This window comes from Alosa alosa, unplaced genomic scaffold, assembly GCF_017589495.1.
Source record: "Alosa alosa isolate M-15738 ecotype Scorff River unplaced genomic scaffold, AALO_Geno_1.1 AALO_1.0_unplaced_18, whole genome shotgun sequence".
Lineage (NCBI taxonomy): Eukaryota > Metazoa > Chordata > Actinopteri > Clupeiformes > Clupeidae > Alosa > Alosa alosa.
Window position 1 is genome coordinate 34,453 of NW_025962299.1, and position 24,251 is coordinate 58,703.

A 24,251-nucleotide genomic window follows, 5' to 3' on the forward strand; every position below is an offset into this window, starting at 1 on the left:
AGCGTCTCTCGTGTATGAAAATTCCTGACACTTCCCACCTGAAGAATTAACGCAAGGCTTTGTCGGTCTTCAGCCCGAATGTTTAAAATGTATATAGCCCTGAATATCATTTTAAAAGTAGTCTGACAAAGCTTATTGTTTTGTGACACAGCTAAACACGGTACCTCATAGAACGTCTATAACAGAGAGCTTTATCGAAGGGGGGGGAGGCCAAGACTGTGCTTTATGATTGTTGCCTTCTGATGGTATCTTGCTAATTCACTGAACTGCATTAGGTGACACAAATGGTATTGCCTTTATCTTATAACTCCTTGTCTGGCGACTACCAGGCCTATGGTTTTAAAAGTCAGATGTTCCCTGACAAAGACATTCAAAAATTAAGAATGTTTATTGACTTGAAAAATACACTCATTTTGCAAACTCCCTTCATTCAACCCTTGAAGACATCGCGGTCTGGTGCGCTATGTAGATCGTTTCTCGTACCATTTAATTTCTCAGAATTTAGGTCTACTAGACCTGACAAAGCTTATTGTTTTGTGACACAGCTAAACACTGGTACCTCATCACCAAATACATCTTTTATTTTTAGTTGATCAACCACAAAGAGTAGCATAGGCCTACTGTGCACAGTGCACTGACGACTGTAGCAGCCCAACATAACCAGTTGTTGTAGATGAGAGGCAACCCTTGTTTCAGATAGCCTGGACAACATGTTACCTGGGTGTTGCCTACATTATTAATTAATGGTAGCCTACAATAGTTAATTGATTCATCGTAACATATTAGTTGGCTCAAAGAGTAGGGAATCAGGATGGAGAGAGTCACGCGTGTGTTGCTTTTGCGGGATCGAATCCAGTTTAATGCTAGTTTTCAAAACATATATTTTTTGCATGTCTTTTGTCCGAGTGGCTGTAATGTAGCCCGCGCTCATGGCGTATGAAATGGCGACTTCAAACCGCCTAAAACAACTTGTTTGTGAATGTCTGACAACTGCTGCAGCGCATGCACGCAGCATAAAGGAAACCAGTAGGTGGAGAAACCAGAAGGCACACAACACCGGAACGATTTTAAGGCTATTTCGCATAGGCTACTCAATGGTGCTATTTCACACGCATTATAGCGACCCCCACTCACCGGGGTTAGTGGAAGGTGTTAATAGACGATTGGCGTAGCCTACAGTGGACTAGGGCTGTCAAAATTGCTAAAAATGACGTTTGAATATCCTCTAAAATAAACACATGTATTCGAATATATTGGAATATCTAGGCTATATTATTTGCGCATTATGTCAGTGATGCGCATCATGTCATCTGTTTTTAACTTTTTGTATGGTTATTGCTTGACAGGGGGGATCCCAAGCAGCTTTCAGCCATAAGGCATTTCCTAATAACCTGGCAATAGCCAGATGAATTTACGCTCGCCTAGCTCCACTCATCCATCTGGAACCGATCCATTGAAGTGTTGCTTCAGAAGGCTGGGCCTAATCAAAAATGCTTGCATATGATTGAATAAGCCACTTGTCCGTCATCTATTGACGTGCTACTTCAACCACTCACATCGAAGCCAACCCGTGGCGCTAATAACAGACTCACAGTCAGCTTCTGCGCTATGTCACATCTATGAAACTCCCGCCCTGCGTCCTGATTGGCTAAACCATAAAGTTGGTTGGAGAAATCACTCTCAATGGAAGAGGTCCCAGATGGATGTGAGTGAAGCTACCCGAGCGAGCTAAAGCTGAACGACATTCATCTGGCTAGGGTCAGGTTAATTTCCTAATTCACCTGACACTGATATTCAAAATGTTGAAACTATTTCGCATAGCCTATAAGCAGTTTAATTAAATGTAATGTTAGTTGTAAACAAACGGGCTACTTGGTGAGGCTTGGCCTCACAGATCGCTTCGTGCCTTAAATGGCAATACAAATCTTCCACGATAGGCCTATTAACTGACCGCCCGATTCACGTTGGCTGGGGGCGGGGGGCCATCAGACATTTGTTCCCAAGGGTCTATGAATTGTTAACCCGGCCCTGCCCCCCAGCGAACGTCCAACTTTCCACCTCTGAGATAGCTGAAAAGAAGTCTAGAGGACTCCTAACTCACTAGACCTACTTACTGTAGGCTGCGCCAAACCACAAGCCTGCATTCGAGGCAGGCCTTCTGTTGAAGAATTTTATATAAATCCTGCGCTTAACAGTAATCCTCCTACCCCGCTACCACAGCTGTGGATAGTGTGGCATGCTCACGCTTTATGTCTCCTTCTTGCAAACTAGGCCTATAGCCCAACCATTTACGTCTTCAAAAAAATAACAACTTGCCAGATATGCCTTCATAAATTTGGGCTTCATTCAGCATTTTGTTCTTCCACTGGAAATGACTCTTCTACATTTGCTGCCTGCTGCATCCTTTCTGTTTGTATTGTTTAGAAAATGTTTGACGCCTTGAGTTAATGCATTAAACATTGTTTGCTGGTAACCAGCCACAAATAGCCTACAGATTCTTGCGCATGCATTCTCTCCAAAATGTGCCCGTTCTATAGGCTATCCAAGTGCATAATTCTGCGGCATAAAGCAGATGTATTTGTGTATTGTACAGAAAAATAAAATAACCTGTCAAGCAGTCAATTGACTACATTGCAGTCAATAAGTAGTGCAAATTATGAAACCAAAACGTGGGTCATAGTTGTCTAAGCCTCTGCTGTGAGGCCAAACCCATGAACAAAGACGCATTGATATCTGCAATAGTTTTTTTTTTTTTTTTTTTTTTTGGCTTAAACAAGCTCACAGCCGAACAAGTCATACTGAAGGGAGAGGCAACTGGCATGTGATCTCCCAAGTTTTCTCCTGTGCCTACGATATTTAATCCAGTGTTTTGTCAAGTTGCAAAATGCTATTCGTTTTAACAAATGTTTTATGATAGTATAAAGTACTTTTTGTATAGGGTACTATCTTAATTGCTTTATACTCAATACTTGACCAATGGCTATTGCATCTGTCTATTGAAAGTGAGAATGTGGCATGTGATATACTGTGTAGGCTTCATAAAATAAAATAAACAGATTGCTAATGGCCTACAAGCTGATCTGGGGGGGCGTTTCCCGTACAACTACGGAGGTTAGCTTTTTACTAACAGGATGCATCGTTCAACTAACCAACATGTAAGTTACGACTGTTTCCCAAAACTGTCGTACTTACATAGTACTGTAAGTTTGGACCATGATAGTTTCCAAACTTCAGTAGTCTGGACTAAGGTGGTTAATGACGTTTAGTAGCGCGGAAGCGGGCACCTGCACATACTTCTGTGGCCCATTGCGTTAAGGCCGGCAGATGACAGCCGCCGTTGCACAGCAGTTACCAGTCCCCTGTCCAAGAGTTGAATCTGGGTTAAGACGCGTTGACAATATTGACATCGTTGTTTACCTAAAGTTTATCTTTTGTGCAGATCATATTATCAAAATCAGAATCAGCCTTCTTGGCTTGGTTTTGCGTAAACTAACAAGGACCCCCCCCATGAAAAATCAAAGGCTACATATTCTCAGCTGACTCGTCAAAAGTCGCACCACCTTATTATTATCTGCAAGTGTGTGACTTTTACTTACGTGCACATGGCTGCAAATTGACTTTTCATTTATGTATTTTCTGCCTTGGGCATTTTAAAATATGGATGTATGGTGGTTAGAAGTGTAAATATCAATTAGAAACCTAAATATATTTATAATTATTAATTTGCAAACAAATAACTGCGCCAGTGACGTCTTTGACATGAAGATCCCTGGAACTATGCTTCTAGCATTCTACCACAGGTCGAGGTGTAGTTGTAACTACACAACTTTTTACGATAGTGGTTGCGAACGTTCATTTGCTACTATGGTTTTGGGAAACACTAACGTAGTGGAACGATGCATTGACTATGTAAGTTCCAAATATGAATGTAATTCTGCGGTATAAAGCAGATGTATTTGTTTATTGTACAGAAAAATAAAAATGACATGTCAAGCAGTCAGTTGACTACATTGCAGTCAAGAAGTAGGGCAAATTAATTTACGAAACAAAAAACGTGGGTCATAGTTGTCTATTGGCGTAGCCTGTTAAAAACGCCGCCAGATAGTATTAAAATCGGCAACAACATTGTTTTCTGCAGAAGCCTACCCAAGGCTACAGATTAATTCTGAACAGTTATTTCTCTACTGGCTCAATTATCACACCACTGTTTTGATTTAGTGTTGCGTTAACCCCAACACTGACAATAATGTAGACAGCAAACTTCGATTCGATTTTCGTTACCACCGTAGTCAAGCCTTAAGCCATACCCAAGTAGCCTAAATCGAGGTAATGTTTAATTATGCATGATTTATTTTGTTATTGAATCTAGTAGGCTGGGATTACTCTCGGCAACAATTATATCCTGATCCTGCTTTTTCAGAAGGGACCGCAGGCAGAGCGATGTACAGTGGTAGAGCGGACGCACAGTGGCTGAAAGTGGTACTAAAGCTTCACGCAGCTTTTACGCCGCGTAATCTTGTGAATGAAGCGGTCATTTGAAAGCTTATGCCCACTGTATGCAATTGTTGTAAGATGGTGCAGCTCCTTTAAGAAAGCATCTTGGCGCCAGGGATGAGAGAAAGCGAGAGGGATATGTGTGTTAGAACTTAGATGCGTGTGGAAAAAGTAGGCGTGCTGTTGGGACTGGAGCGAGTCATATTCAAAATAATGCAAAAATAAATCCCCAGATAAAACCAATTATCCTCATTCATTGCAACCGCGAGCATGCCTGCTTGCCCGGCGTTCAAACGAAAAAAGATATCAAAGCACCTTTTGCGTTTAAATGTAGCACGATTTTTTTAAACAGCTAGACAAATGATTTAGCTAATTGATTATAGCCTGTACACCAGCAATTGTTGAACATTTACCTGTACAAGTACATTGACAGTAGCCCAGCCTAACAAGCATGTTGCATGTTGTAGGCCTACTGTAGAAATTTCACTTAAATTGCAACCCAACATTCCTGCTTGCCGACGTTCAAACGACAACGAAAAAGATATCAAAGCAACAAGAGGGTTGAGTCTGAATGACACGACTCATATTGCTCCTCATAACCGTCTATAAAAAGTGTTTTTTTTTTTCTTTTGAGCAACGTCCAATCCCAGGACATAACGCACTGGACCTTATAATAGGCTGGAGATATAATTCCAAAGGGGGCAGATAGGGGCCTACTGCACTTAAAACTTAAAAAGATTGATCGAAGCTTCCCGAAATTTGGAAATTGCGATCAGTGACTGGCATCGGGTGAAAGAAGCTTTTCGAAGTTGAACAGGCTATTAAAAACTATTTGCGCACCTCAATGTCACAGGAGAGACTGGGCTCTCCCTTCTATTAATTGAAAAAGACGGTATGCTTCCTGCAAAGTGGCCTATGATTTCATTGCTGAGTTTGCGGCAAATCAAGATATGGCGAGTCAGTGTCATTTATTTGTCCAAGTTAGCCTACAGACCAGTTTCCATAGTGCACATCTTATCAACAGTTTGAATGTCGTGTGTGTTTCTGCTCATTGACAAATACCGTTCAGCACAATGATTCATGCCCAATTAATTTCCCCTGTTAAAGTGTTCGCCTTTGTTACACTATTTGGTTTCGTGATGTAGCCTATGATAAATACCGTATGGCCAAATATGTGACTCAGCTAATGTTATAGGCTATACAATTTCCCTCTTACAGACAAGCTGGTGTAGCTTATTAGACTAGGCTACTATTAAAATGCACCCGACGGTAGCCTTGGCTATGTGTAAAGTAAGCTATCGCGATGATTTCATGCACGTAAGTTCATGCATCTGTCAAGAGTTCAGACAGGGCCTCGCACCCCTGACGGCCCTGCAGCCTCCCTAAGACAGCGAGGGAAAAAAGTTAAAACGCAGCGATAAACCGGAAAAGTTGACAGGTTTGTTTCGATCCGGTGATTATTGTGAAATTTGCAACGACAGCCTTTTCAAGGCATTTCAAGAAAGAAGTTAAGTAGCATGCAAGCTCCCAAATTGACCCAGTAGCCTACAGAAGGCATCAATAGCCTAAATTGTTGGGACTCGGGAGGGTCATGCGTTTTTCTCAATCACTTTGGAGGGTCATAGAAAAATTTCTTGCTGGCGAGGGAAGGTCTTTTGACTAGCAGCTCCCCAAAACTCCTCCGGTAGCCCCTGAACAGTCCCTAATTGATTATAGCCTGTAGGCCTACACCAGCAATTGTTGAACATTTACCTGTACAGGACATTGACAGTAGCCCAGCCTAACAAGCAGATGTTTCAAAAGCGCCAATTATCAGAAATAAATAATGTAATCTGCACGCTTTATTTAACAAACTGCAAGCAACAAGAGGGTTGAGTTAAGCTGTGAGGCCAAACAAGAGCAGAGCCTATCTGTTAAGGCACTCGATAGGCTATAACGAGCTGTGTGCGCCTGGAAAGACAATAGAAGATGCTTTCTGAATAGCACAGCGAGCAAAGACGGCTCTGGTCATCCCATACCCTCCCCCCACTTCCTGTAGCCTACCATTATGACTTGTTGCCGTTTTGGGACATTAAGCTTTTTCACGTTAAGCCCCCCTCCCCCACCCCTTCTTTCACAAGCAGTGGGGGCGTGGGGCACAAAGTAACACTTTTGGTAGACAAAGGAGGGTTCTCCCACTTCTGTCGCTTACACAATCTGGTGCCACCAGGCCAGGACAGATATTTTAGAGCAGGGGTGTCAAACTCATTTTCATAGAGGGCCACATCATTGAATTTATAGGTTACTGAGGGCCACATAATCGGCGAACATGTGCATGGTGCAACCATGAAATCAGTATTGCAGTAGGCTATGGCTTATTCAAAATTGGTGTGAAATAATGGTCCTAACCACTTTAACCCTCTAGGCTCCACAGTCGACTTTAGTCGACAAGATGCGGTACTGAATAAAACTCCACTCCACTAGATGGCAGACATGTCATACGCCATCCCTGAGTCGAAAAAAGTCATGCTTTAAACAAAACTTTCGCTAGCTACAGCTGCAGTGAATCAGTGCGTGCAATATACCGAGCTAGTGTGCGTGTGAGCTACTTTATCAGAGCGATATTGTAAACGTCAGCAGTATTTGCATTAGATTATCGCCTAATGGCATCAAAAAGTGTTGGGTCTTCTATTCGCGGACCCTGATTCTGAAGGGGAATATCTGCCTTCAGAAAATGACGGTGATTCGCTTAGTGAGGCTTCAGATCGTCCCTGCCTTGCAATGATGCAGCTGGACAAAGTGAGAGTTTACTCCATAGTTTAGCTTACACCAAGCACAAACGTTGAATCGTTTGCCCAATGTCACTGGTGGGAATAATGTTTCACGGGTTCGAGTTTTCATCGGAAGTTAGCAGGGTGTTAGTGGTGTGGCTTAACGAGGCTGGCGGTAGCCTAATATCCATAGCTTAGCTTCTGTCTTCTGAACGTGTGCCTCTCCACAATGCTGGGCGACGGGTAGCGTGGTGGAGCCTTTGTCTAATGCCACTGGGTATGTTAGACGAGGTCGGTGCTCATAGGACAGTTAGGGGAGGGGGAACGTGGCAGTGTGGGGAGTCGCAATGAGAATGACAGTAGGCCTAGTAATGAAGCTGCGCCAAATTCTCTCCCACCACTGCACGAGGCAGATCTGGCCATGCTGCTCGCATGGTGGAGGTGGTGACGCGGCTCTCTCCCTCTCCCACACAACACATTAGGTCATGCATAGTCTATCACAAGATGATGGGAATGCCGCCCTGTATGGATAGGGATAGGGAGTCATTATCTCTACAGCAAAAGGCCTGCTACATAAAAAAAAAGTCAGCCATTTATTGGTAATGATTTACACTGTTGATTTGCTATCTATTTCCCTGATCATTTAGGACATACACTATGTGTTCCTTTTGTGTGTTCATGTCCTTGTGATGTGTGTGTCTTTGTCAGCTAAGAAAAAACAAAAAACATCAACAAAAAAACAACAAAAAAAAAAAAAAAATACTAACATTGTCTCTTGTCTTGTCTCGTCATCTCACTCCTGATCTGTGCCTTGCGTTGGCAAATGAGCTTTTGAACTAAACAGGTCTTGTCTACTTGTGTTTGTGTGTCATCTGAATAATATATATGTGCCCCATACATGGAATCAGAGTGCCTACTGTATGTAGTAAATGGAAAATCTCTACAGCAAAAAGGCCAGTCTACCGCTACATGCATTTGGTTTGTTTCTGTCATTTATTAGTAATGATTTACACAGTTTGTTCACTACTTACTATTTAAATGAGCTTTCAGTATTGTGCAATATAGCATACAGAAGGTGAGGGACATTTTTGGGGGGAAGAAGTGGTGCATTTTATCATTCAAACATGCAACTTTTCATGAAAATTCTATAATCCAAGATGGCCGCCACCATATGACGGCATAATATGCAAATTAGATATAAACATTTAAACTTTGGGTCATCCTTAATATTTCTCTAATTTACAGAAAGTCTCTATCTCTTATCACTTTTAAGATATAGCCTTTTGAAATGAAGATGTCAAAATTGATCGTTTCGGAAAAAAACCTCTGGCGCCTAAAGGGTTAAAACAGTGTGAAATAAAAAACAAAAAGCCTACAACAGTAACATTTTTCAAATGCAACTTCTAGGCCTACAGTATTAGTTAACAACTGATCAATATGCATTCATGGACTGACATTGATAAGAATAAACTGCAGTCAATAATGTGCATAACAATGTCCATAACACATATCACCACTAAAATTAACTGTGGCTAAGAAATGTACTGTGTGTGTGAGTGTGTGTGTGTGAGAGAGAGAGAGAGAGAGAGAGAGGAGAGAGAGAGCCGCTATGGAATGCGTTAACCCACCCACCCCACACCCAAAAAAAACAAATTCTACGCTTGTACAATATTTGTCCGTTTCCGGTTTTAGGTCCGTGCATTGCAAGCCTACATAGCATAACAATATCCACATGCAATAATACAACAACAACGTCTCACGATGACTTATTCATTTGGACAAATTGATACAGCCCTATAGCTAAAGTTACCTTTAGTTTTGTTCTAGCGCATCAGCGTGGACGTCTGGCTTTAAACAGCTGTAATCTAACGTTCTGACAAGCACACCAATTGCCTACCTTGTTCTTGCCCATCTGGAATAACTCCTCTAGCTTTGCTGCCTCCATCCTTTCTGTTTTCGTTGTTTAAACTTGTGATATCCATAACTAGTGAATTAGCCCAACATTGTGTGCTGATAACCATATATAGATAGCCTAGTAAAAGAAAAACAACAATTAGCCTAGTTGTACCTGCGTGCATATTCTGTCTCCTGCTCAAACAAAATGTGTTCGCGTTAATTTTGATAACGTTCACTAACTTTACTCACACACACAAGGGAAGTTTTCTCTTGTTGTTGAGGGACTGATGTGCGGGCCGTTCAAAATCATCGCCCCATATGGCTGTACATGGCCCAGCGGGCGTGATGTTTGACACCCCTGTTTTAGGAGAGACGCCCGGTGCAGCTCAGATGTCTTCTTAATTTTCTTTATTCTTTAGTAAAGGTGCAGAACATTATTAAACTTTGACTAACGTTTTGATGTGTCGATGTTTTTGACTAACGAACATCGAAAAACGTTACTCAAAGTTTAATAATGTTCTGCACCTTTTACTAAAGAATAAAAAAAATTAAAACGACATCTGAGCTGCACCGGGCGCCTCTCTCTCTAACACTTTTTGGTTTTGGCTAAATATTTCTAAAATCATTTGAGTTTCACTAGTCACATGTTTTAACAAGCAACACTGGTTATTGAACTAATAACAGACATGTGTCGAAAATTGACTTTATTTTCCATAGCCTCACGGAGAAATAACATATGCAGAGTCTAACCAAGGTCAATCTTGCCAAAAAGCCCTCAAACCTGAAAACACATGAGGCAAAAGTGCAAAACATCACAAAACTAACTAAACTAACATGCGCATATTTTTGTATTGCAATCATTGTAGCCTACAGTTGTAACAGTGCGTATAGTCGTTTTATGCGCTCATTATAAAGAACGTTTAACGTGTCCTAAAAACAGCTATCAATTAATCACCAAACGTCTTATAAACAAGTATTGCCAGGAGCAACACCTTGCAAAAAAATGATAACAATAGGCCTAGGCTTTATATGGCTCTGCTCCTGCCTAGATTCAATTCAGAACTGCCTGAAAGTTGCAGACCTGTTCTGGAAATCGTTGCATTAACCCACTCGACCGTCAGACAACGCTATCTGCTTCGAGTAGGCCTATTGGGTAGGACTGTAGCCTACACTGGTTGCTGTGGCACAGTCTTGAGTGACCGAATTCGTTTTCCTTTGTCAGATGAATGCTGTCATTTTGTTAACATTACTGTTAAGGAGATGCTGTAGGCAAAGTCTATATTTCAACCTCGTTAGTATAGTAAAAAAAAAATCAGAACTATTCACAAGGTTTCTGGGGAGCATATTTATGTTCTGTTAGCAAGTTTAACTTCTCATGACTACCAACAAAGTAGCCTACTGCCAGCTGACGAAGCTCTCATTTTAAAACATTACTGAGAGACAGACACTGTACAATCAAGAAATCTTGCCACTGAATCCAAAACTATGTTTAACATTATGTACAAAGCGTAGGCTACAGTGGACTAGCATGTTGCAGGGGCTGCTAAAAACACAGAGAAACGCACTGAAAACTTCTTCCTTTTCTTCCTTTACAGATTGCTGAAAAGTGACAGTGCTGAAAAAGCCTGTGCTTATCTGACTTCAGTTCAAGATAAAAAACCCTTATTTCTGAGAGAGCTGGATCTGAGTGGGAAGAAACCAGGAGACTCAGGAGTGAAGCAGTTCTGTGCTATACTGGCGGATTCACACTGCAGACTGCAGAAGCTTACGTTAGTAATTTTTTTGAGATCATTTTTTACATGAGGAAAATAAGGTCCTTTAGTGTTTGTTTAATACATTGTCAGTATTTGCTACTTTGTCATTAGTACTGCTGTCAAAATATTGTACTCAAAACCATAATTTAAAATAGAAAAAGGCTGGCTCCGAAGTATGGAAGATGTAATGAAAAAGTACAGACTGTGGGGCTTTAAATTGTGTCTGTGGTCTTTCACCAGACAGAAAGAAGTGTGATTGTGACAATGTAAATTGAACATTGAATTCTTGCTGGGAATATATTACACTTGTTGCCGTACCTCCATCTTTGTTCATGTGCACAAAACATGTGCAAACAGAACCCAGTGTTTTCCAGTTAAGACTATGCCAAAGGCAATTTCTGTTACATGTATGAAATCAAATAAATATGATTATAAAAAAAAAAAAAAAAAAGACTACGCCAAAGGATTAATTACGTACAGTGTTGTATAAATCATAACTCTCCCCTCTTTCTTCTCTCTCCAGGCTTAATAGCAGCAGTGTAACAGAAGAAGGCTGTGCTGCTCTGACTTCAGCTCTGAGATCAAACCTCTCACACCTGATACAGCTAAATCTGAGTGGGAATGAACTAGGAGACTCAGGAGTGAAGCACATCTCTGCTCTACTGGAGAAACCAGAGTGTAAATTACAGAAACTGGAGTGAGTAATTATGGCAGAAAATAGGAATAAGATAACCAATATTATGCATCTGCAATTTGATTTTAATATTGGTAATTGTAAATAGTTATTACAGAACACAGGGAGAATGTTTTATTCTTTTAAAATTATACCATCTGATATCAAAACACACGCTGTATATCCATATTTGTGTTTTTCAGATGAGGTCATTTCATAACTCTCAGATATGTGTACTCAATAATTGTTACGTTTAAAATAAAAAGTATGTGATATAAGCAGTATATATATACACAGGTGGATCCAATAAAATAGAATATTGTGGAAAGGTTTTAAAATGTGAAACATTCACATATTCTAGATTCATTACATATAAAGTAAATATTTCAAGCTTTTTTGTTTTAATCTTGATGACAGACTTTCAGACTGTAGTGTAACAGGAGAAGGTTATGCAGCTCTGACATCAGCTCTAAAATCAAACCCTTCACACCTGGTAGAGCTGGATCTGAGAGGAAACGACCCTGGAGACTCTGGAGTGGAGCTGCTCACTGACTTCTATAATTTCATTAATGATCGAAGTTTAAACTTCAGACCCTGAGGTTAGATATTATGGTATATATAAGTGATTCTTGAATTTCCCCTTGGGGATCAATAAAGTATCTATCTATCTATCTATTAACTAAATTAATAATTTATTGATTTAATACTGAAAAGCATGTATGAGTTTTTTTTTGTGAAAGCTATATATGAGGTAATTATCTGTTTATGACTGATAATTGTTTTATGTTAAGCATACTCTACCCAAGTAATAATTCACAAATTGTTTGCATTTCGTCAAAACAGTGTGATCAACAGGTTTGAAAATAAATCAATAAATGATGTGGATTTTTTTACAATTTTAGAGATGAAAGGCAAAATAGAATGAATGAAATGAAAAAGCAAAACATGTATATATATATATATTTATCAAATCATAGTAGAATTATATATGTTCATGTATTAAAAATATTAATAGTAACAGAAATGACATTTTAGGTTGTGATTCTTTATTTCAGGAAATAAATGTAATAGCAAAATAGAACTACTTAAATGACTGAACATCAGAGCTGATAGTATCCATATGGCCTGATATCTCTTCTGAATATGTGATAAGACTGTAAGCAGTCTGTCATTAACTGGTTACATTAACATACTCTTCTTCTTTACAGGTTGTTGAAGAGTGATGCCGCAGGAAAAGCCTTTGATTATCTGACTAAGGTTCTAGGTACAAACACGTTACTGCTGACACAGCTGGATTTGAGTGAGAAGAAACTGGGAGACTCAGGAGTGAAGCAGTTCTGTGCTCTACTGGAGGATTCCCACTGCAAACTGGGAAATATAATGTAGGGAATCTGATTTATTTCAACAGTATCTTCCCAGATGGCAGTCATTATGTAACAGAAATGTTTATTTTCTAAGCTCAGCAGTATAATAATATATTTCATCAACATAAAGTTATGAACGTTTGATCAAAACATAATGTTATGAACTCTTCCTACAGGCTTAATAACAGCAACATAACAGAAAAAGGCTGTTCTACTCTGACCTCAGCTCTCAAATCAAACGTCTCACATCTGATAGAGCTGAATCTGAGTGGGAATAAACTAGGAGACTCAGGAGTGAAGCACATCTCTGCTCTGCTACAGAATCCACACTGCAATCTACAGAAGCTGGAGTAAGTTGTGGGATGATAAGACCATCACCCTCATTAGTACAATATGAATGTCACGCCGTATATGTATCTGGAAATGGAGATTGAATTCCGAACTCATATCTACACTGTTCAATATGATATAATCTTTTAAATTTACATTCATTCATTTAGCAGATTTATCTGATAATTTCACACTTTCTTAATAGTTTTATTTCATATAGTTTTCAAACCAAAGCAATAAGCAATAACTTCTTTTTCTAGACTGTCAGACTGCCATATAACAGTGGAAGGATATACTGCTCTGGCTTCAGCTATTAGATCCCCTCCCTCCCAGCTGATAGAGCTGGACCTGAGAGGCAACAACCCTGGATACTCAGGAGTGGAGCTGCTCATAAATTTAGTGCAGGATCCTGACTGTAAACTGAAGACACTGAGGTGAGAATAAATAATGTCCATGTAAAGCACAGTGGTTTAGGGAACAAATTAAGTATATAAAGGATGCATATATTTGTGTTTATATTATTTATAACATTATTCACATTGACGTCTTTCTATCTGTAGCTTGTTGAAGAGTGATGCTGCAGAGCAAGCCTGTGCATATCTGACTTCAGTAGTAGGCACAAACCCCTTACTCCTGACAGAGCTGGATCTGAGTGAGAAAATATCAGGAGACTCAGGAGTGAAGCAGATCTCTGCCCTGTTCGGGGATTCACAGTGCACACTGACACAACTTAAGTTGGTTTATTTTCACACTCTTTATGAAGCAAAAGAATTAAAGCAATCTTTCTCCCTAAATTCAGTTGTTAATATCACTTTATGACCACATATTTCAATCTCTCTCTCTACAGTCTTAGTAACAGTAGTATGACAGCCGAAGGCTGTGATACTCTGATTTCAGATCTGAAATTAAACCCCTCTCACCTGATGGAGTTGAATCTGAGTGGAAATAAACTAGGAGACTCAGGAGTGAAGCACATCTCTGCTCTACTGGAGAATCCAAGCTGTAATTTACAGAGACTGATGTAAGTATTTTCTTTAATAATAAGCTAATCATCATCACAAAAGTCTGAACATTAATTGTACACTCATCATTATAAAAAATATGAAATGCTAGTTGATATAATAGTCACGTTTTTTTGTCATTCTGATTTAACTATTCCTAATGAATATTTCCTGTCTTCTGTTTACATCTGGAACATTGCATTGCAATCAGAGGTTTACCAGCACTCTAAAATCTTTGCCAATAATTGTCTAGAAATATTTATTTCTTTATCAGATTTTCCTTTTTCTGTGAAGAAATTTGCTTCCCTTAATGGATGGATTTTTCCTCATTGTTTTCATTGTGAGATTACAATAAATCTCCAAAATATTATATATACCTGTTCTTAGTCAACTTTACCAAAAGTGGCAATAATTCTGGAGGGTACTGCATCTTTGCGATTGACTGTAGACATGACTCTTCAATAAGAATAAGGACATTATACATTACCCCTTTCATTCTGATTCTAATCAGGGGGGTGCATTTCTAGAAGAGGGAGTTGGCTAACATCCATCACAATCTATAAGCGCTTTCAGATATACGTGTAAGACCGGAGGTTCTGCCGATGTTAAACGGTGGGGCCGTATATCTGAACGACATAACTGGTCATGTGGAAGTCCGAATTCACCCGGTGTTTATACTACTCCCCCCCTAGTATTTCCTCCGGACATTATGTAAATGTGTTGTGTCAGAATGGAGCTACTGTCCACGAGGGCATACAACATTTTGATAGAACACATGAAGGGAACGGCAAGAGATGTTGTAGCCTACAACTGCATGGCAAGCCCAAACGAATTCAAAAGACTGAATCACCATAAGCAGAAGGCGCTGAAAAGGCAGTAGCCTACAGCGTCGTCGTTGGACGACAATAACAGGAGTATTTAATAAATTGTTAGCCAACACGGTTTTCTGTTCATTGATACCTCGCTGAGCTCGCTGATATTTCTTGAGCATGTATGCCTAGAGAAAATGAAAACGAAGAAAAGCCAACTTTGTTACAAGCTCCCTACATTAAAAGCAATAGACACATGGGGAGAGGATGCTTTTTGGAAAAATAAACCATGAAAAACGAACAACTTCACTGTTATGTTAGCATTTTGTTTATTGCTTAAAAGCGTTGTATGATGGCCTTGCAGTCTTGAGTTAGCCTACTGAATTGGCTGGTAGCCTACCATAAAGTTTGTGCATGCTCTCTCTCCAACGCAAACCAGATGTGGGGTTCTATAGCCAAGTAATTCTGGTACATAACGTTGAAAACAGATAAATGTGTTTATTCCGAAGCACACATACAAATACTGTTTGCTTACTTGACTAGCCTACTTCAAGTATTAGCCTACGCACAATAGATTTGTCTTCTTTAGCCTACATAATGCATAAGCTACGTTGTAAACAAAAGCAGCTGTGACAGGCAGCGGCCGCATATATTCTCGCGTCATATCTCGTGATCTTGTGAACTCTACAAGCCCCCACCCCTCACTCGACAACCACACAGAGATTCTGTAATGTGCGTGTATGTAGTTCACAGATACGTCCATTATAAGGTCAGTATTAGGTCCAAGAGGTTAGCATCATATCTGAATCATCCGAAGGGTAGGACCTCCGTTTGACAAACCTCCATTATGTACTCCGGAGGTTATATCTGAAAGCTATATGGAGTTAGAACCATTGTTCTTGGATTTGGTGTTTCAAGAAAGAGAAGTTGAGGCTTCTATGGGCAGAAAGTTTGGTGGTGGAACTACAGGTCAAGAGTAGTAGTTGTTGCATCATTCATGGATATTTTGTGGTTGTCAACATTTTAATTACACTAGTTTGACTAGATTGGCCCTATATGTTCATAGGGGAACACCCCAAATGAGTATTTCACTAAAAATTGTGGGCAGCTGTGGCCTACTGGTTAGCGCTTAGGACTTGTAACCGGAGGGTTGCCGGTTCGAACCCCGACCAGTAGGAAGCGGCTGAAGTGCCCTTGAGCAAGGCACCTAACCCCTCACTGCTCCCCGAGTGCCGATGTTGTTGCAGGCAGCTCACTGCGCCGGGATTAGTGTGTGCTTCACCTCACTGTGTGTACACTGTGTGCTGAGTGTGTTTCACTAATTCACAAATTTCCCTTACGGGATCAAAAGAGTATATATACTTACTTCTAAATAATGTTTTACATTTACATTCACTCATCTTGAGTGCAGGGGTGGAATGACGGAGGTACACAGCTGCATCCACAACATCCACTCATTCACGCCTGCACATGAGCAGAGGCTGAAATTAATAAACTATTGGGACACGGCAGAAACATTTTCTTCCATTAATTATCAATAGGTTGTGCATTCTCAATAATTTGTATGTATTATGTAGCTCTGTTGATGCCTTAGTAAATGTCCAGGACTAATTTTACCATCAACGTATAGCATGACATCACTAATGCTGCAATGTTTGAACTATGGAACAACCACCAAGCAAAAACGCTTTCACAAGTGTTACAACGTATTTGTTTGAGCAAAAGTGGCGTCATACCAAAGTGATTTAGCAACGATGCAGCTAACTTTTGTAGAAACAGACCCCATATCGGCAGTTTTTTTTCCAATCAAGGTGTTTGTGTCATTTTTATTCCAATTTAGCTATTTTTCTGATTCTAATCGAATTGAAAGTGCCCATGTAAACGGGGCTAATGACGGATATATTATATAGTGTTGGTTAAAAGCTCAAAAAAGGGTTTTTTTTCTGTACAAAGAGTAATAAAATAAGTAGCCTAATTCAAAGACATTCTATGTAATGCATGCACTGACTGAATAGTGTAATTTCTTTGCAGCAATCACAATGAAATAATTGTGATTAAAGAAACAGAATCATCATCTGTTAATAATGTTTTAATCATGTTCATACTAAAAGTAAAACCATATTAGTAAAGTGGGAATTTGATCCCACAGTACATAGATGAAAGTGTAAATTCTCCCAATTCTCCCAATTACCACTCCACTATCAGGGGTGAGCAGGACATCACAAGCACAAGACTCTTGAGGCAGGAGTACAGTCAAACACATTTTATTTGTGACAAATCCAGACACAATCCAAGTGACAGGCTTGGGGTCTCAGACAGATTGCAGACAAATAGATAGGCAGACAATCCAAAACGTGAGGCAGAGGGCACAATCCAAAAGACAGGAATAAGTCAAAACCAGGAAACATACAACGTTAGAGACTTGTTAGAGACAAACTCACAGGTTCTTGGATGAAACACACAACAAGGGAGACAATCTGACAAAGGACAAAGGATAAATCAGGATTAGAAATACACAGACAAATTAACAGAAGATTGGATGAGACCAAACAAGATACAGTAGTAAGTGCGGACCAAATATGGGGAGGGGCGAAGATCAGATCACATGACAGCAGACAGGTAAACACAGAGAAAATGGTGAAAGAGAGAAACTCAAGTACACTCAAACATGGAACATAATAATCCCTTAATTGCAGATCACAGATAACCAGCAGTCATTTGAAATGCACATTTGTTTATCATCTTATGATGCTCTAAGGCAACATTGAAATTTCTCTTTTCTAGACTTTCAGATTGTAGTGTAACAGGAGAAGGATATGCTGCTCTGACATCAGCTCTGAAATCAAACCCCTCACACCTGGTAGAGCTGGACCTGAGAGGAAACGACCCTGGAGACTCTGCAGTGGAGCTGCTCACTGATTTTGACATTTTAGTTAGTGATAAAAAATGTAAACTTAAGACATTGAGGTGAGAGAATTTGATGAAAAGGGTACATCAATACAATAATTTTCAATTCATGACAGAACGTGAAGAATAGGTTTAGAGAGAAGACGCTAGTCAAAGCAGCTAGATAAAAAGTTAAGCTAGTTGATTCAATTAAATTGTGTAGAATTGTAGGTATAAGATATATTCTTTAATGTTTTGCCTGTAGACAATTAATGAATGATTATTGACATTAATGTCCTCCTCCTTTGTCTACAGGTTGTTGAAGACTGATGCTGCAGAGAAAGCCTATAATTATCTAACTGAAGTTGTAGGTAGAAACCTGTTACTCCTGACAGAGCTGGATCTGAGTGGGAAGAAACCAGGAGACTCAGGGGTGAAGCAGTTCTCTGCTCTACTGGAGGATTCACACTGCAAACTGAAGAAACTTAAGTTAGTGTCCCGACTTGCCATCCATATACAAATATACATGTTCTTGTTTTACTTTTTTCTGGTCATGTGTACCTTACAGTATGTGCAGTAACCAACACAAAACACCACATGCAGTGTTCGGATATATAATTGTTCAATTTGATTTTCAAGATGAACCAAAGACCAAAAAGTATTTTTAGGTTTCACAAAACATCGGTGAACATAGAATTAGTCTCAGTGAAACACTATAATTCTGTTTAGGTTCAGTGTGAATTTTGTAAATGAATTAGGATTATTTGTTTTTACATAAGCATCTGATATATCAGAGTGTGAATTTGGCTGTTTTTGCCTCTGCATGGGTGTTAGCTGTGGACGGAGGCATTATGTTGTTGAGTTCTCTGAAATCTCCAGGCTTAATAGCAGCAGTGTAACAGAAGAAGGCTGTGCTGCTCTGACTTCAGCTCTGAGATCAAACCCCTCACACCTGATACAGCTGAATCTGAGTGGGAATGAACTAGGAGACTCAGGAGTGAAGCACATCTCTGCTCTATTGGAGAAACCAGAGTGTAAATTACAGAAACTGGAGTGAGTAATTATGGCAGAAAATAGGAATAAGATAACCAATATTATGCATCTGCAATTTGATTTTAGTATTGACTTAATATTATTGATATAATATTGATTTAATATTATTATTATTTAATTATAATTTAATATAACTTGATTTTATCATATAATACATGTTTTATCCCTTTTTCAAGACTCTCAGATTGTAATGTAACAGGAGAAGGATATGCTGCTCTGACATCAGCTCTGAAATCAAACCCCTCACACCTGGTAGAACTGGACCTGAGAGGAAACGACCCTGGAGAATCTGGAGTGGAGCTTCTCACTGACTTCTATAATTTAATTAATGATCCAAACTTTAAACTTCAGACCCTGAGGTGAGATCTTAGGGTACATTCAGACTAAGCGTCTTTTTCTCAGCTGCCGGTGTCCGTTTTACATTATAACCCTATGGAGTAGACCGTGTTTTCAAAAAGTCGCCGGCTTCTTTTAAAACGCGACTGCAACCAAATCTTTTCTGCAGCTCAGAAGTCAAGAAAGGTTAAACTTCTAGCGGAAAAACGCCATACGTCATGCTGTCTTTTTTACAGATGACCAATCACAAGCAGATTACTGAGACCTGTGGTTTCCCATGACAACCAAGTAAAAAATGGAGTAGGTGACAGAACACCGGTCGAGAGGCTCGTGTTAGTGTCTGAGCATAGGGAATTGTTTGACTTCACAACTTTACCATAACATACCAAAAGCAATAGCTAACATGAGTTTTCTCTTCCACAACATTTTGTACCCACACGTAACGTTACTCACTTTGTCTATCGCAAAAAGACGCTTCCGGCTGCTTTTTGGAACAATACGATGGCAGCTTTTTTTTTCAAACTGAAAAAGCGGTCTGCACAACTTCTTGTGTCAGAAAAAGACGCTAAGTCTGAACGTACCCTTATGGTATATAAGTGATGAGCTAAATGAATAATATACAACTTCTGACTCTGAAGTGAGAGAATGCGAACTATATACTTAAATTACTAAAAAAATAAAAAAATTGACAAAATGATTAATTGATTTGATTAAAATTTAGCAAAATAAGCTTGTCAAAAGAGATAGTTTAAAGATTAAGCAAGTTAATCCAATTATATTGGGTTGTAGGTATAAGATGTATTCTTTAATGTCTTGCCTGATTTGATTCTGAAATATTTAGGAATATTGTGATAGTAGACAGTTAATGAATGATTGACATATATGTACTCATCCTTTGTCTACAGGTTGTTGAAGACTGATGCTGCAGAGAAAGCCTTTGCATATCTGATTTCAGTTCTAGATAAAAACCCGTTACTCCTGACAGAGCTGGATCTGAGTGAGAAGAAACCAGGAAACTCAGGAGTGAAGCAGTTCTCTGCCCTGCTGGAGGACTCGCATTGCAAACTGAAGAAACTTAAGTTAGTCTCCCCACTTTCAATCCATTTACAAATCTACACATTCTTTTAACACAAAATAAGTAATAATGTGTTTGTCAAACAGACTGAAAAGTTCTTAATTATTTTGTTTTTTTCTGGCCATGTATACCTTACAGTATATGCAGTAAACAACAGAAAATTGTTCAATTGATTTTCAAGATGAACCAAAAACCTTACCTTTTCTCTTCACTAATTCAATGTTTTTAGTTTATGGGTGAACTATTACAATATATTAAGTTTTCAGTGAACATAGAATTAGTCTCAGTGAAACACTGCCATTCTATCTTGATTAAGTCTGAATTGTGTAAATTAATTAGGATTTTTTATTTAAGTCTAATGTCTATGTCAATGCTGGGGATAAGATAGTCTGTTCTGGTTCAAGCACACATACCTAGTTATATGAGCATCTGATATGCCAGAGTGGGAATTTGGCTGTTTTGACAGGCTGTTTTTGCCTCTGCATGGGTGTTAGCTGTGGACGGAGGCATTATGTTGTTGAGTTCTCTGAAACTCTCCCCTCTTTCTTCTCTCTCCAGGCTTAATGGCAGCAGTGTAACAGAAGAAGGCTGTGCTGCTCTGACTTCAGCTCTGAGATCAAACCCCTCACACCTGATACAGCTGAATCTGAGTGGGAATAATCTAGGAGACTCAGGAGTGAAGCACATCTCTGCGCTATTGGAGAAACCAGAGTGTAAATTACAGAAACTGGAGTGAGTAATGGCAGAAAATAGGAATAAGATAACCAATATTATGCATCTGCAATTTGATTTTAATATTAATTCTTGTAAAATTGAGTTTTTACAGAACATAGAGCGAATGTTTCATTAATTTAAAATTAGACCATTTGATAGTGAAAACACATGCAGTACATTCATATTGGTGTTGTTTAGACAGAGATAATTTCATAACCCTCAATGACAGTAATCAAATAATCATGAGGTTTGAAATTAGCAGTATGTGGATGATTTAATATTTGATGATTGCATATTTCATATAACATGTTCTGTTGCCTTTCTCCAGAGTCTCAGAGTGTAGTATAACAGGAGAAGGTTATGCAGCTCTGACCTCAGCTCTGAAATCAAACCCCTTACACCTGGTAGAGCTGGACCTGAGAGGAAACGACCCTGGAGACTCTGCATTGGAGCTGCTCACTGACTTCTATAATTTAATTAATGATCTAAACTGTAAACTTCAGACCCTGAGGTGAGATATTATGGTATAATAATACCATATGGTAAGTTATGAACTAAATACATAACTTAAAGATTTAAAATACCAAAAAGAAAAAATAATAATTTGTGACAGAATGTGAAAAAGAGTTTTAGAAAAAGAAGCTACTTTTACTTCCTTTACTCAAAACAGGTAGTTTAAAAGTTAAGCTTGTTAATTCAATTATATTGGGTTGTAGGTATGATATATTCTTTAATGTGTTGCCTGATTTCATTCTCACATATTTAGGAACATTGTGATAATAGACAGTTAATGAATGATTATTGACATATGTACTCTTCCTTTGTCTACAGATTGTTGAAGACTGATGCTGCAGAGGAGGCATATAATTATCTGACTGAAGTTCTTGGTAAAAATCCCTTACTCCTGACAGAGCTGGATCTGAGTGGGAAGATACCAGGAGACTCAAAAGTGCAGCAGTTCTGTGCCCTACTGAAGGATTCACACTGCAAATTGAAAAAACTGGCGTTAGTGGTTTACCTTGTTTGAGCATTTTTCACTTTACTAAAATTTTTTATTATTTAAACTGTTTCAGATCAAAGAAAGAGACAAGACATTTCTCTTTCTTTTACCCCAATGTTAAGACAATCATAATAGCATTTCTGTAGTGTTAGAACAGGCAATGTTCATTAATAGGGAGAACACAAATGAATCATTACAGAATTAAAGTAATGAATATTGATAAGATGTTTTTATTTGGAAGGAATGCATGTTAAAACATTCATGTTTTCACCAATATTCACTATACAATTTATTAATCCGAGGAACGTTTGCCTCATCATTGTGAGCTGAAGACTTCTCTGAAGCCATACATTTTCTGCCATGTTATAATTGTACATATGGAGTCAGTAATGGATGCCACTCACCCTAAGCCACCCCAACCCTCTCTCCCTGCAGGCTTAATAACAACAACATAACAGATGAGGGCTGTGCTCATCTGACTCCAGCTCTCTTATCAAACCTCTCACACCTGGTAGAACTGAGTCTCAGTGGGAATACAATAAAAGACCCAGGAGTGGTTTTCATCTCTGCTGTACTAAAGGATTCAGACTGTAAACTACAGAAACTGGAGTGAGTAAACTGATGATTGTATGATGTAGTAAAACAAACATAACTTAATAGTCGCAATGGCAGAACTGAAAAATTCCAGTATAGGAGTACCTATTCTATAAAGCACAGCTTTACAGTAACATGCTATTAAGGCTTATCACCCGGAGAGAAGAAATACTCTTTTCTGACTGGTTGGCGGGGTGGCTTTTAATTCTGAATAACGGGACACCTATGAAGTAGATCTGGTAAAAAAGTTTAATCACCGTTCCATATCAATGCTTATGAATGATAACTATAACAACGATAGTAGGACGACGGTTGAGCCTGGAGGCAGGCTTCGCAACAATGGAATCAACGGTAAACAAGCTAACTGTCCATGCTATCGCTGTTATAGGGCCAACAAAAGTTGTACAAGCTGAACTAGTGAGCTGCTTTTTAAACGGAACCGCGTGTTTCCTTTGCTTTACAGTGGCAACGGGGTGATAAGCGGGATAACGGCCTTCGAGGTGTGTCCATTTATGTGGAATTAATGGACTCGGGTGGAGGCTGCGTGTCGGGGAGTTATTTGCCCCTCACCCTCGTCCATTAATTCCTTATAACAGGACACCTCAGCGGCCGTTATCCCTTACGTACAGCATTACAAAGTAGTTATAAAGTAATATCACATTACAAAGGAGTTATAAAGTACTTGTCGTTATTTTGATTGGCTGCAAAGAGAGTGTTGGAGAGGATTGTCTTAACTCTCATGCTCCATGCATATACACATTGAAAGTACCAGCTGTGTCTTGCAGTAGTGAACCCTTTAATAGCATTTGCATTTGTTATGGCCTGAGTTTAGTACATAAAGAATGTTTCTCTCTCTGTCTCTACATGCATGTTTAATCCCCCCTCCTCTCACTTGATCACTAAAAGGATCATGTTATTTACACTGTGGACCATTCAGAATATTCTGTGACCATATATTTTCTACCATGTCATAACTGTACATGTGGAGTCAGTAATGGAGGCCACTCACCCTAACCCACCCCAATCTCTCTCCCTACAGGCTTAATGACTGCAACATAACACATGAGGGCTGTGCTCATCTGAATTCAGCTCTCTTAGCAAACTCCTCACACCTGATAGAGTTGAATATGAGTCGGAATAAAATAAAAGACCAAGGAGTGTTGCACATATCTGCTCTACTAGAGTATAGACACTGTAAACTGCAGAAACTGCTGTAAGTAAACTGATGAGTGTACGATGTAGCAAAATAAACATAACCTAATAGTCACAATGACGGGACATGAAATTCCACTTACCTATTTTATAAAGCACAGCTTTACAGTAACTAGGGATGGGCATTTGAAGAAGTTTCCTTAGTTTTAAAATAAGGAAATTTAACGGTCAATTATCGATTAATCATTCATTTTCATATGTTATAAATTATAGCCTATATAAGGCATGCATACATATACAACATTTCAATGGCAGAATATATGATTTCACTCAGTCTTGTTCTTAATTGTTTCAATGTTTTCCTAACGTA

At 39.1% G+C, this 24,251-nt stretch overlaps 1 protein-coding gene across 1 annotated transcript in view; it reads left to right on the top strand.

Annotated features, from left to right (window-relative positions):
• LOC125290171 (protein NLRC5-like) overlaps positions 1 to 23,942 on the top strand; it is a gene marked incomplete at both ends in the record, with an annotated part of 46,677 nt that extends 22,735 nt beyond the window's left edge. Inside the window, 18 exon segments of the mRNA XM_048237107.1 lie at positions 10,736 to 10,909; positions 11,418 to 11,591; positions 11,985 to 12,164; positions 12,776 to 12,949; positions 13,108 to 13,281; positions 13,522 to 13,695; positions 13,822 to 13,995; positions 14,109 to 14,282; positions 17,856 to 18,038; positions 18,273 to 18,446; positions 18,837 to 19,010; positions 19,187 to 19,369; positions 20,252 to 20,425; positions 20,980 to 21,153; positions 21,464 to 21,646; positions 21,967 to 22,140; positions 22,571 to 22,744; positions 23,769 to 23,942. Of these exon segments, the coding sequence (XP_048093064.1) occupies positions 10,736 to 10,909; positions 11,418 to 11,591; positions 11,985 to 12,164; positions 12,776 to 12,949; positions 13,108 to 13,281; positions 13,522 to 13,695; positions 13,822 to 13,995; positions 14,109 to 14,282; positions 17,856 to 18,038; positions 18,273 to 18,446; positions 18,837 to 19,010; positions 19,187 to 19,369; positions 20,252 to 20,425; positions 20,980 to 21,153; positions 21,464 to 21,646; positions 21,967 to 22,140; positions 22,571 to 22,744; positions 23,769 to 23,942 (3,165 nt within the window).
• Between the last annotated feature and the right edge of the window lie 309 nt (positions 23,943 to 24,251).